The sequence below is a fragment of the Geotrypetes seraphini genome, chromosome 2, assembly GCF_902459505.1.
Source record: "Geotrypetes seraphini chromosome 2, aGeoSer1.1, whole genome shotgun sequence".
Taxonomy (NCBI): Eukaryota; Metazoa; Chordata; class Amphibia; order Gymnophiona; family Dermophiidae; genus Geotrypetes; species Geotrypetes seraphini.
In genome coordinates, this window is record NC_047085.1 from 443,610,589 (window position 1) to 443,625,253 (window position 14,665).

General features: G+C 40.8%; 1 protein-coding gene across 10 annotated transcripts in view; it reads right to left on the reverse strand.

Annotated features, from left to right (window-relative positions):
• The window catches only part of MKX (mohawk homeobox), a 149,423-nt gene that overhangs the window by 82,257 nt on the left and 52,501 nt on the right, over nt 1-14,665 (reverse strand). Inside the window, exon 6 of one of the 10 annotated variants that reach the window (XM_033931434.1) lies at nt 6,905-6,952. The exons of the other annotated variants lie outside the window; for them this stretch is intronic. Within the exon in view, the coding sequence (XP_033787325.1) occupies nt 6,921-6,952 (32 nt within the window). The 3' untranslated portion in view covers nt 6,905-6,920. Of the gene's footprint in view, nt 1-6,904; nt 6,953-14,665 lie in introns of those variants that run through there. 10 annotated transcript variants of the gene reach the window in all.

The window sequence follows — 14,665 nt, forward strand, 5'->3', positions numbered from 1 at the left end:
CTTAGACATTCAGAGCTAGACCTGTTTTAGAAGCATCTAAGTGCCACAAAGGTGCTCAAACTGACCAGATGATCACTGCATGCATCAAGGTAAGACACCCCCACACTCCCCCAGTGTTCACCGACCCCCTTCCACCACACAAAAATGAACAGCAGCATCTGGTATGGGAAAACCTAGTAGACTATCAGACAGGTGTCTTAAATAGCCTGGTGAGTGGGCTAGTGAGGCATTGTGAGCAGGGGAACAGAGGCAGGAGTGCAGAAAGCACGCTGGACCGCCGGGATGGGAAAAAAAAAGGTACTTGGAGGGGGCTGCCTTTGCCTTGGAGCTGCCTACCATTAGACATGCCCAACTCTAGATGTGCCCTGTATCCTGTCCCAGTCTACCACTAGATCACCAGAGGGGGAATAGGGTACAGGGCACACCATTTGGTTCAGAATTTTTTTTTCTTGGTTTTTCCTCCTCTACAGGTGGGTGTGTTTTATGATCAGGTGCATCTTATAAAGTGAAAAATATGGTATATATGTGGTCATTTCCCATGACCATTTAACTGCTATATGGGCAGGCATTCCTAGGGGTAGGGAAGGAGCTGGATTTGGAGCTACACACCAAATCTGCATTGCCAAATGTATGACTATTCTAACTCAAGAAAAAGTATCCATACAAGTTAGTAGATGTAAATGTTTCCTGGGATAATTTTTTAATTTGAAAACATACAGAAACTTTCACTTTGAAATTATGGCAAAATGTGTATCATGACAACCACTTTTTATTCATTAAGCAGCCATAGAATTAACCCCATAATGGCCTGGTCCTAAAGGTTTCCATGAATAACATGGACGATTTACCAATATTTTCACACAAAGCAGTGATATCTCCTGTAGGAATCTGTAGTATTTTCTATCAGTCTATAGTATATACTGTATAACTCCAGTTGGATATCGACTTTATAGAACAATTCTTTTGTAATATACCTATGTAGCATTTGAAGAAATTTGTTTCAGACAAATAGAATAATTAAAAGTGAAAAGTTTAATGATAGATGGTGTTTGGTGTTGTTGAATCTCTTTTTTTTTTTTAGCTTCCTTTTATCAAGCTGAGGTAGAGCATTTTAGCACTAGCTAGCGAGGTAAATGCTCTAGCACACGTAGGAATTGAATGAGCATTGGAGCATTTACCTTGCAGCTAGCGCTAAAATGCTCTACTGCAGCTTGTTAAAAGGGGGCCTTAGGGTTTTTTTTTTAGTATCTCTGCATTATTTCTATTTATACTTCAGAGGAGGCAAGCAGATTTCTTTTTCTCATATTTGCAGACTTCCTTGTGAGGCTTAGATTATTTTGCTTCTGCAAAGAGATTCTAAAGTTGGTTTTTTGTTTTTTATTTCTTTTTTGTTTATAAAGGCATTTAAATAAAAACTAAGAACCTTATTAAAATAACTTTCCTATTCTGTGCCGCTGGAAAAATCTTTATTGAATAAAGCTCCAAATCTGTAATGTCGTATGGGTGGTTCTGTTTATTGTGCCACATCATAGCTGCATGTTTAGATAATAATCACATGGCCTAGATAGAGTAGCATGCTATGAAAGACATCTCCCCCACCCCCCTCCAGCGGTCCAATCTATCTATCTTGGCAATCTATCTTCTTGTTTTGGATTGTGTTGCATTGGTGGCTTCAGATAAATCTTTGGCTCTACTGAATGAGCTTCCTGCAGTTCCTCATCCTTCTGGACACAATATATCTGACTTATTTTTGACTCTGGGGAATGTGCACACTTTAACATGATGATGTTTGTTTTCTTTTACCTTAAAAAAAAAGTTTAATATACAGTAAAACCTTGGTTTACGAGCATAATTTGTTCCGAAAACATGCTTGTAATCCAAAGCACTCGTATATCAAAGCAAATTTCCCCATAAGAAATAATGGAAATTCAGACGATTCGTTCCACAACGCAAAAACATTAATACAAAATACTATACATACTTCTATTGCAAGGCCTCACTCATCTAGAACAGTCACTCTTGCAGCATCAGAGAGAGAACCATCGGCTCAGTTGTGATGTGTGTATCCTATATGCACTTGTATTGCAAGACATCGCTTGTATATCAAGTTAAAATTTAATAAAATGTTTTGCTTGTCTTGCAAAACACTTGCAAACCAAGTTACTTGCAATCCAAGGTTTTACTGTAGTTTCTGTGTAATGCCACTTACACGAAGTGAGAATCAGTTTAATATGCATAGTGAATCTGCTGTTCCTTGCACTGTAAACGTTTGTGCTGAATTTTACAAATTCCACACATGCTCACAAATTCCACATGGTCTGATAAATTTCAATTCTGAATCATTGCAAAATAGGAACAAAGTACTTATGCACAGATGTTGCAGATGGGCATATTTTGGTTTTGTTACATTATGGTCCTTATTTTAGAAGCATCCCACATGTAACCGGCAGCTTTTGCACAGGTAGATTGGCATGCACATGTAAAAGCCATTTTACAAAGGGGGCTACTTACATGTGATGAAGGCCAGCATGTATAAATTGCCAGGAGGCATAGTAGGGATGGGGATAGAGAATGGTTTGGGTGGATCTAACATATCAATATGAATTTCTAATTTCACAAAGGGAATCCATATTAATTCAAAAGAAACTAGACACCTTCACTCAGGCTGAGATCCACCTCCACCCCCCATCATCCACCTCACAGCATCAGATCACCCGTTCATGGTATCACAGTCCTCCAAACATTGGATCACACCTGTCTTTCACCCTCCCCAGAAGAGCATCCTATCCCCCCCAGTTGCACCTTCCCTCCGCCACCCCCCCTCACAACAAGACTAACAAAAGGAATCCTTTAAAGGCCCATCCTTCAGAATTCCCACTAATGGTGTAGTGGGATCAAGAGCAATTCTCAGTTGTTCTTGCTGTTTGGCCGTGGGTATAGGTGCCCATCTAGTCTGCCCTCCGCAGTAACCATTATCTCGTTTTCTCTCCGAGAGATCCCGTGTGCCTATCCCAGGCTCTTTTGAATTCAGACACAGTCTCTGTCTCCACCACCTCTTCTGGGAGACTGTTCCATGCATCTACCACCCTTTCTGTAAAAAAGTATTTCCTTAGATCACTCTGGAGCCTATCACCTCTTAACTTGATCCTATGTCCTTTCATTGCAGAGTTTCCTTTCAAATTAAAGAGACTCGACTCATGTGCATTTACATTACGTAAGTATTTAAACATCTCTATCATATCTCCCCTCTCCCACCTTTTCTCCAAAGTATACAGATTGAGATCTTTAAGTCTGTCCCCATACGCCTTATGATGAAGACCACATACCATTTTAGTAGCCTTCCTCTGGACCAACTCCATCCTTTTTATATCTTTTTGAAGGTACAGCCTCCAGAATTGTACACAATATTCTAAATGAGGTCTCACCAAATTCTTATACAGGGGCATCAATATCTCCTTTTTCCTACTAGCCATACCTCTCCCTATGCAACCTAGCATCCTTCTAGCTTTCGCCGTCACCTTTTCAACCTGTTTGGCCACCTTAAGATCATCACATACAATCGTACCCTGTCGGGCACTTAAGCTCTTCACTACCTGATCTGTACCGTTCCCTTGGGTTTTTGCAGTCCAAATGCATGACTTTGCATTTCTTAGCATTAAATTTTAGCTGCCAAATTTCAGACTATTCTTCAAGCTTCGCCAGGTCTTTCTTGATGTTATTCACACCATCCTGGGTGTCTGCTCTATTGCAGATTTTGGTATCATCCGCAAAGAGGCAAATCTTACCCAACAACCCTTCAGCAATATCGCTTATAAAAAGTGTTAAAAAAAAAAACAGGCCCAAGAACAGAATCATGAGGCACACCAATGGTGATATCCCTTTCCTCAGAGTGATCTCCATTGACTACTACCCTCTGTCGCCTTCCACTCAACCAGTTCCTGACCCAGCCCGTCACTTTGGGACCCATCCCGAGGGCACTCAGTTTATTTATTAGATGTCTGTGTGGAATACTGTCAAAGGCTTTGTTAAAATCTAAATACACCACATCTAGCAAATATTCTCTATCCAATTCTCTGGTCACCCAGTCAAAGAAATTGATCAGATTTGTCTGACAAGACCTACCTCTAGTCCTGCAATCCACAGGATTCTAGAAACTTGACCATTCTCTTTTTTAAAAGCATTTCCATTAATTTGCTTGCCACAGAAGTCAGACTTACTGGTCTGTAATTCCCTACTTCTTTCTTACTTCTACTTTTGTGGAGAGGGATCACATCTGCCCTTTGCCAGTCCTCCAGTACCACTCCTGACTCTAGAGACTCGTTGAAAAGGTCATCAGCGGAGCTGCCAGAACTTTCCTGTGTGCAGCTCTATTAGGCTTCCCCATACCAGATGTTGCTGTTTTTAGAAACAGGTATGTACCTCTTGTTCTCAGTTTTTTGTGGTGGAAGAGGGTCAGTGAGCACTGGGGGAGTGTTAAGGTGTCTTACCTTGATGCGTGCAGTGGTCACCTGGTCAGTTTGGGCACCTTTATGGCACTTAGACCCTTCTAAAACAGGTCTTGTTCTAAACGTATAAGTTCCCTCCAGGATGTCTTGCAAAATATTTGATTATTGTTGCAAGACTAACTTGCCCTTGGGAATGTGCAAAGCTTGCCCATAGCATGCTTCCACCATGCCCATCTCATGCTTTGGATGCACAGAGGCTGGGACACCTCGCTAGACATCCAGAAAGACAGTTTTGATTATTAGTACTTGTAAGTTCTGGTGATTAGGACATTCAAGTACCATCTTAGGATGCTTTTTGGACGCCTATGGGCTCCTTTTACGAAGGTGCATTAGTGGTTTTAACGCACGCGTAGCACGCACTACATGCTAACACCTCCATAGAGCTTGCGTTAGTATTTTTCATACAGTAAATCAGATTTCACCCATTCATGTCAATTGAAAAAATGTAAAAAGCTGCCATTCTCACAGTAATTCAAAAACGGCTTGACCGATTTGAACGAAACTTGGTATGCAGATCCCTCACTACCTGGGGTGATATGTTCTGGGGGTCTCGCGGCCCACCTGCACACATGGGCGGAGCTACAAACAAAATCAGATTTCACCCATTCATGTCAATGGAAAAAATGTAAAAAGCTGCCATTCTCACAGTAATTCAAAAACGGCTTGACCGATTTGAACGAAACTTGGTATGCAGATCCCTCACTACCTGGGGTGATATGTTCTGGGGGTCTCGCGGCCCACAACTCTATTTTGCTTGCTCAAGGGTGGGTTCACCCAAGAATTTATATGTTCTTGCTCCAGGAGGTGAAACTAAAAATGTTGTTTATAATCACGTTTTGCGTTAGTTGTATTGTATTCATTTTGTCAAATATTTCACATTATAATTTGAATATTGTACTTTTTATTAAGCTGTAAAAAAATAATTTCATTCACCACTATAAAGTATCTTTATTTGAATCCATTTACAGTGTTATTGCTATAATTAAATACCCGTGCAACGCCGGGGCATCAGCTAGTTTAAAATAAAATCATTTTTCCTATCTTTGTTGTCTGGTGATTTCATGAGTCTCTGTTTGCACTTCCTTCTGACTGTGCATCCTTTCTTTCATTTCTTTCTTTCTCTCTCCCTGCCCCCCCTTTCTTTCTTTCTTTCTTTCTCTCTCCCTGCCCCCTAGCCATCCTGCTTTTCCGACGCAGCCTGCTTCCCCCCCCAAGCCAAACCAAGCCACCCTGCTTCCCCGACGTACCCTGCTTCCCTGCAGCAACACCAAGGCGCGTTAAGTGACTGCACTGTACAAGTGCAGGGCCTCCAAGCCTTCCCCCCCCTTCAATTCTGACATCGGAGAGGAAGGCTGACTGGCCTGTAACTTCCTGTTCGACATCAGAATTGACATCCGGGGGAGGAGGGGGAAAGGCTTGTAGGCCCGGTGCTTGTGCAGTGCAGTCGCTGCAGCACCTGGCCTGTTGCTACATCAGGGAAGCAGGGAAAAGCAGGAAGAAATCCTGGGCTCCAAAAATGGGACATTTCTGGTATGCTTCAGGACAACAGGACAAGGTAATTAAAAACGGGACGGTCTAGTTCAAAACGGGATGTATGGTCATTTTAGGTATAGATAATTTTGGCCTTAATGGCCAACATCACTGAACAAATAGGAATGCAGAAAAGTCAGCCCTATCTTTATGCTGAATATCACACTTAACTGACTATGTGATTGCTGGCACCATAAACCTGAAAATTCAATGATGGAGCCTGGACAAGGCCTGAGTTTCTAGGAAAACATTAGTGGCATTCATCAAGCACTACCAGCTGAATACTGGGCCCTTCATTTTTTTTAGATAGGTGAGATAACTAGTGAATCCAAGGAGTTTAAATAAACTCAATCCATGTTTTGCCATTAGCTGCCTGCAGGCTGTGCTTGAACTCCATAGCAGGCAGAAATGTCTCTGCTTATGGTTTTACTCCAACCAGTGAAAGAAAAACTTCAGAAAGTACTAAGACCAATACTCAGTTTTTTTGCAAACTCAAAAGGACTGGAACTCTTTTTAGTGAGGCCCTCACACTTTCTCCTTGCTAAATATGGTTATACAGTCAATTCTGGATAAGTGCATACTTTGCTTATGTGTGCACTAAAGAGTACTGGTTTCTACCACAGATTCAAATGAGCACACCAGCAGCCCTGATTCTATAAATGGCACTGGAAGTTAGGCACCTAGATCAGTGTGCCTAGCTGATCTACAGAGGTCACTAACTTAATTTTTTTAATTGATTTAATCAGCGCTAATAACTGAAAGTTCCATTAAACCTTTATTTGGTATTGTTACTCAGAAGCAACATGCGTCTTCTATGGCTCTTATGGGAGATCTGCTTCTCCAACTGCCTGTTACGTGGCACTGTTGCTCTCGTTCAACATCAAGTTACATAAAGCAGCCATTTCGCCATCGGCCAACTAAAGGGTTAAAAACAATTTACAGTAAAAACAAATAAACAAAAATATTTTAAAAAATTAGCTGTTAGGTGCCTAACTCGGTGGGCACCTACCACTTCCAGGTGCACGTCTACACCGAGGAGCTTACTGGCAAGTAGTAATAGTAATAGTTAGGGGCGGATCAAGGTGGATTTTGGCCTACATGGTAGTGCGCTTAAGGTTTTAATATTTACCAGTGCCTAAAAACCGCTTAGGCACTGCTAGGTGCGATTCTATAAACAACGCCTAGCAGATGATTTACAACTGTGCTCAATGGCACTGCTTATAGAATCAGGCCCGTTTCTGCTTATATGCACATACTTGACTGGCGCTCCCTTTTGCTTCTCTGGTGTAGGGATTCAGTGAGCTCTTTCACTAATGTGCTGCCATCCGATAACTGTTCCTCACCGACATGCACCGCTTGCAGAATTGCAGCTTCCAAGGACCCTAGTTGTCAGAAATGTAGGCCAGCGGTGCATAGTGACGCCAAAGTCTGGCACTGCCCCTAACCACACTCACTTCAGGGCTTTGGCATCACTATGTGCTGCTAGATGCCAGGGACCTAGGTACCGGTCCCGAAGGCCGGGTAGCAGCAGATTTTTTTTTTTTTTTTTTTAAATTAAACGAAGGTTTAACTGGGTTTTAATGGCATGACTAATTATTGTGCCACTTAAACCCAATTAAACCAATTAAGTTAGGCAGCGGTAGGGCGGCTACCGTTGCCTTTCGGCGGCTGTAGAATGTGGCCCTATCTACCCTGTAGCCACTTGTGCTCCTGCAGAAGTCAGGCCTCTTACAGCTACAAATTTGTGGAGTTGGTTACAGGGCTGAGGTTTCCTTTAGCTGGAGTCAGGATTCTGACTGCTAAAGTGTGGATGATTGGTATCAAAAGAGACAGTTACTCCCTGAGGTCTGTGACAAACCTCACCTGCATCCTAAAATTTGCCAATGAACAATTTCCTATGGGAGAAGTCCATAGGCCACTGCCCACCAACCTAGCCAGCAGAGCAACTGTTCCCCTTAACTATATCCATGACAGTCTGTCTTGTCTGTTTAGATTGTAAACTCTTTCGAGGAGGGACTGTCTTCTTTGTAAATCTGTACAGTGCTGTGTACATCTGGTGGCGCTATAGAAAATTAATAGTAATTATTGAGATGGCTTAGGGACAACCACTGCTTATTCCTAAGATAAGCAGCATAAAATCTATTTTACTACTTGGGATCTAGCTAGGTGCTTGGGAACTGGGTTGGCCACTGATGGAAACAGGATACTGGGCTTGATGGATCTTTGGCCTATTCCAGTATGACAATTCTTATGTTCTTAACAGATCATGTAAAATAACTTATACTTATTAACAATGCGACAAGCAAAATTTTGGAATCTGAATCCCCTCTGGGTAACATTTTCCTCCTCCTGAATGGATGTTGTTTTACAGATCAATCCTACACATGTGTATCTACCCCAGAGGTGGGCATAACCAGATTTCTGATGTATTAAGTTGAAAAGTGCATTGGCTTGAAACATGCTACATGTAATGTAATGTCAAGTCATGTCATGTCATGCCAGTTTACTCATTCTTTTCTGCAGACAAAACATACATCCGATACGCACTATGATTATTCATTTCATCACTTTTCACAACAGACCTCTATCATATGTGCTATCAATTACGGGATGAAAATAAGAAAAGATCCAGCTTATGAGTTTTGGAGACAAAATAGTTCCCCTTTTCAGAGGACGTTTTCTCCATGATCAACATAGCTACTAGAATGTTAAGCTACTTTTCAAAGTAGCAAATCCCTCTTGCTCCGAGACAGCTCTCCATCCCAAAATGCTGCCAAGTTCTGGAATTCTGTTACAGTTGTGGCCTGTCTACAGTGCTAGGAGGGAACCAAGTAGCAGAGGGAACAACTAAGAAAACATCTGTTTTTAGTTAAGCTGAACATTTTTACTATAATTTGAAACAGGTGGTTGGTCCTTTACAAATTATTATTATTTTTTTTAAATGAAGTGGCCTGCTTTTTAGCTACTGCCCTACCTTTCTGGTTCATTCCTATAGCTATTCTGTATATTTGCACCAAATCACAACAAAATGTCATTTCATGTAGCCTGGAAAAATGAACCATATTGACATCAGGCAAGTGATTAATTGCTTTTGAAAGAAAAAAAAGAAAGAACCCTTGCTTTACTTTGTGCTATATATATATATATATACACACACACACACACACACACACACAGTATACATCTGGCAAGAGTGGCCATCTGTGCCCTTTTGCACTTTCTTACACTCGTCTTGTATGTAAAAATTCCTGTAGGAAATTATGGGGCCCTTTCTCTTACTAAAGCTTAGCAAGTGCTAAGAAGCCCCGTCGCACATACCTATACAAGCTCTAGGTGACATTACAGAGGAAGGGGTTAGAAGAGGGTAGGGAGGACTATGGAGGGCAGGAAGGAGTGGAGAGGAGAGAAGCATATATAATATTTCATAGAAATTCCTAACTTTACAGATAGGAGCACCATCTATGTAAATGATATCTAAATGAATTAAAGTAATATGTAAAAAGGAATAGAAGGGAGGAAACTTTAAACAATAGAATTCAGGGAAATTCAATTAATAAAATAAAAAGATATCTATAAGCTTCTTAGAATTTAGTGCGCACTAATTCTGCTAGCGTGTGCTAAGCTTTAGTAAAATGACCCCTATGTGAGTAAAATTCTTCAGAAGTCAAATGTATGTGTTAGAGGCAAAAAGAATGTTAGAAATTAGAACAAATTAGAGAATATCATAATACATCTGTATTGATTCATAATACAACTGCACCTTGAGTGCAGTTCATAAGACTCTGGCGAGACCTCTTTCAGAATATCGTGTACAATTCTTAAGACCACACCTTCAAAAAAGATATACCCCTCCTTTAAAAAGCCATGCTAGCATTTTTAGCACCGGCTTTAGCAGTAAGAACCCCAACGCTCATAGGAATTCTATGAGTGTCAGAGTTCTTACTACTGCGGCCGGTGCTAAAAAGGCTAGTATAGCTTAGTAAAAGAGGGGGATAAACAGAATGGAGTTGATCCAGAGGAAGACTACTAAAATGGTCGGAGGTCTTCATCATAAGGCGTATGAGGACAGACTTAAAGATCTCAATATGAATACTTTGGAGGAAAGGTGGGAGAGGGGAGATATGATAGAGGCAATTAAATACCTATGTGGCATAAATGCGCATGAGATGAGTACATTTCATTTGAAAGGAAGCTCCGGAATGAAAGGGCATAGGATGAAGTTAAGAGGTGATAGGCTCAGGAGTAATCTAAGAAAATACTTTTTTACAGAAAGGGTGGTAGATTTGTGGAATAGTCTCTCAGTAGAGGTGGTTGAGACAAAGACAGTCTGAATTCAAGAAAGCATGAGACAGGCATGTTGGATCTCTTAGGGAAAGAAGTGGATAGTGGATGCTCCAGAAGGGCAGATTGGATGGGCCATTTGGTCTTCATCTGCCATCATGTTTCTATGTGGCCCATCTTAAAAAAAAACATACAGCAGAACTAGTAAAGATACTGTACAAGGAGAGAAAGCAATCAATATCCCTTAATTGAGAGCTCATGTGCTGATGCTATTGCTGAGGGTGGAGTCCAGCTGGGGCATCTCCAGAGTCGGAAGATGAGAGAGGAGAAACTAGGTCTTTCAGGGCACATCAAACGTGCTGGTAGAAGAGATTAAAAGCCACTTCAGTGCTATTTTGGTGTAGATGATGTTGTTTGATTTTGTTGTGAGAAAAAGAAACATCAAAGTCAGATTAAGCCCTTCTAGACCAGTAACTACAATAAGTGGACTCACTGATGAACTTATTCTGCTGAACGTGCTGAAATGAATATTTCTGAAAAACAGGTTAACTGCCTTTCCTTGGCTCTTTGGGTTCTATTATGAGTATTCCTCCTTCTCTCGCTGCCTCTTCTGGAGAGTATGAAATTGTATTGCTTGCGATTTCTTCAACTGATTTATCTGGTTTTGCTTCACTGAGCCATTTCTCTCCCAATGGGGTTTGGGAACAATACAGGAACCCACTGATTCTTCAGTGGAATGGGAAATATCTCATGGACATTTGGAAGATTGTTTCTTATAATGATTCACCACTGCAGACCTTTGCAGAACAGATAACTTATTTTCTCAAAAGATGATAACAATGCTCCAAGAGTGTGATAAAGAGAATGGAAGGTCAACTGTCAAAATTGGAGTCTCAGGTGCCATTTTTACAGGTTACTGGAGCGTTCGGTATTGAAGTATTTTGCTTATTTGACACTAGGCTGAATTTATTGAAAATATGGTTCAAGCTAGGAATTTGGGGGGGGGGGGGGTGTCAATTTTCCTAAATCTCTCTGCTTTCTCTATTTTGTAAAAGTAATTTTAGGAAACTCTAGAATTTTCTGGTACTGATATTATTAAACCTTAGGAGTTGTATGTTTCCTCTAATCTGTGTTAAGAAATAAGGCTAAAAAAGGGAGAGATGTGTTGGTTTCATTAACTACTGCAGTAGTTAAAGTTACAGCCTCAGCACCCTGGAGTTGTGGGTTCAAACCCACACTGCTCCTTGTGACCCTGGGCAAGTTACTTAATCCCCTCTGTTGCCCAAAGTAATTTAGATAGATTGTGAGCCCACCAGGCAGACAGGGAAACATGCTTGAGTACATGAATAAATTCATGTAAACTGTTCTGAGCTCCCCTGAAAGAACAATATAGAAAACTGAATAAATAAATTGTTGAGATGTATCTGTTTTTTTAGAGTCTTCTTCAGATGAAATTCCATCTAGGGCTACTCTCCTGTGCCCATCCACTATTAAAGTAAAGTAAGCTTAAAATTCTAAAATCTTATTTTTAGAAGGATGTTCTCTTTTATAAGTAGATTTATCTGTTCCCATATTTTGTAGGGTCACTCAGGCATTTAGGTCATTTGTCCAATTAAAATCCTCTATGTAAATGCCAGGTGACCTACTAAAGGTCATTTTTCTCAAACACATTTATTAGGAGAATTTCCTGAGAAATTGGTCAGGAACTTGAATTTATTTTTTAAAATGTTTCCTTTGTCTTGAGCATAGGGGTAACTGAAGAGTAAATATTCACAGCGATTCAACCAGCTAGGAAAGGCTCCTGGTCAGTTAAATCACTTTTGTAAGGCTATCTGCTGATGTTCAGTGACATTTAACTAGTTAGTGCCACTGAATACCAGCACTAAGGGTCTGATTCTTTAAACGGCACTTAACTGGGTAGGCGCCATTGAAAAAGACACCTACTGCATGTCATTCAAAGTTAGGCGCCATTTGTAGAATCACGCCTAGCAGTGCCTAAGTTGAGTTAGAATACCAGTAGGAATCTACAACTTAGGCATCAATATATTAGGCCAGGTTTTTCTTGGCCTTAAATACCAGCACCTTAAATAGTCGCCTACTGGCGCCTAACACTATCCATGTCCAAACTCCACCCATAAACATACCTACATTTTGGGTAGGCGTGGTTATGGTGTTTTAATGTCGCTGATCAATTAAGGGAGCCAATTGAACCAATAAAAAAAATTAAGTTAGATGTCTATATTGGTTGAGATCAAGATGGCATCGAGGATGGACGCTTGAGTGGACGCAGCGTCTTGTATTGCTAGTTTCCAGCGCTGAGCAGTGACTCTCTCCCGACGGAATGGGAAAGAGGAAAGGGGCCTCTCGCCCTAACCCTCCGGCATTTGGGACCCCCCAGCACTTGGTTCAAGCTACTATTACAAGCGCTTTTGCCCATCCAACTGAGGGAACCCTTCCTACCTTGGGGGTGAGCCCGGATTCACCAGGGAACTCAGCTGCCCGGCGATTCTGAGCCCAGAGCAGAGGTCGGTCCCTCCTCAACCCGGGAGTGACCTGATGCAGGGAGACACAGGAGTTCAACTACCCAGTGAGGGAAAACTACATTCCAGCAGAGGAGGGATGCCAGCACTGGAGCCTCAGGAAGAAGGCGCTGGTGATTTTTGCCAGCTATCTCCTAGCACGATGGAAGAAGAAATGAGAGGTGCTTCAGGAGAGAATTCCATCAGTTTTGGGGAGTTGAAAAGACTGGAGAAAATAGATATGGAAGCGCTCTGACAGGCCATATCTATCATGGACGCCAACCTTAAATTGAGCCTGTCAACCATTAAAACTGATTATGGGACTATCTACTCCAAAGTAGAGCAGCAAGGAGTGCGACTGTCTAATTTAACTGAAAAATTGGAGAAACAAGAGGAAAATTTAAAGGAAATAAAGACTGTCCAAATGGAAATGGTTAAAGAAAAATATTTTTATTTCCCGCAAGTTGGAGAATTTTGAAAACTCTCTGAGAAAGAACAACTAAAGGCTTTTGAACTTTCCTAAATGCCCCATCATCTCACCAGTAGAGATGGCGAGAAAATATTTTCAAGAGGTTCTTGCCATTCCATTGGAAAATCTACCTCCAATTGTTAGGGCTTATTTTCTGGGTATTAAGAGACCTCAAGGGAATCTACTTCTACTGAAAAACCAATAGATAATGTGGACATGAATTTGTCTTTATTTTTGGAAAGTTCCCTTGAGTTGATAACTGATAGAACCACAATGTTGCTGACACTGGCTTTGGAAAGTGATAGCGAATATATTCTCCGTTTGTATTTTCGACATATTAATGATAAGTTTTTGGGCTCTAATGTTATAATTTTCCCAGATTTGGCTCAGAAAACCTAGAAGCGAAGGAAGGAGTTCATGGCCTTGAGGCCAAGAGTCCTTGCTCTTGGGGCTACTTTTTTGGTTAAATTTCCAGCAAAATGTTATGTTTCCTATCAAAGTAAGAATTTTCTTTTTTTTTTGAGCCCAAACAGTTTTTAGACTTTATAGGGCCAAAAGAAGGGTTGGTATCTCAGTCTAATGATAAATGGCCTGCTATCCGGCTGTAGGTTGGGTCATCTATTGCCGTCACTCTAATATAAATTTTTTTTTCCAATTTGTTGAAAATTTCCTTCCTTGATTTCTGTAATTGTGGACTAAATATTAGTTAAATGTTTCCAAATACATGTGTTTGTATAATTATTTAATTTTCCTTACGAATGTTTCTGATCAGTTTCAAGTTGTGTTTGCTTGATTTAAAATTGAAAAGGTTATAAATAAAAAAAAGTTAAAAAAAAAGATGTCTATATCGGTAGGTGTCCAGATCTAGGTGCCTACCAGTAAGCACCATTTACAGAATCTGGAACTAACTGCCAAACTCAAAACGTTCTGTTTTGTGGAGTCAACACTTATGTAGTTAAGTGCCAATATTTAGCAGAGAACCATCATATAAGCATCATTCATCCCCTCATACACACCTCAAGTCTTTTGGTAGTCTTGGATATTTTGAATTTGAACTGCCAAATGGCCACCTTGGCTCCTAGGGATAGTCTTATGGTACTACTGCTAACCTCCTTCCGTATAATGAGACAGTCTTCAGGTGGCTAATGTCTACTGTGCGATAAAAACCACATTACTATTTAGCATAGTTTAGTAAAAGACCCCCCTAAATTTGAATATTAAGTTATCCTTCACAGTAGCAGTGAATGAAGGTAGATAAAGAGCAGTATGGGCCATCTACTCTGCTTGGCAGTGATTTGCCTATCCTGAGTAGATGTAGACACAGATTCTCATATGGAATTCAATATTCTTCCATGTCCATC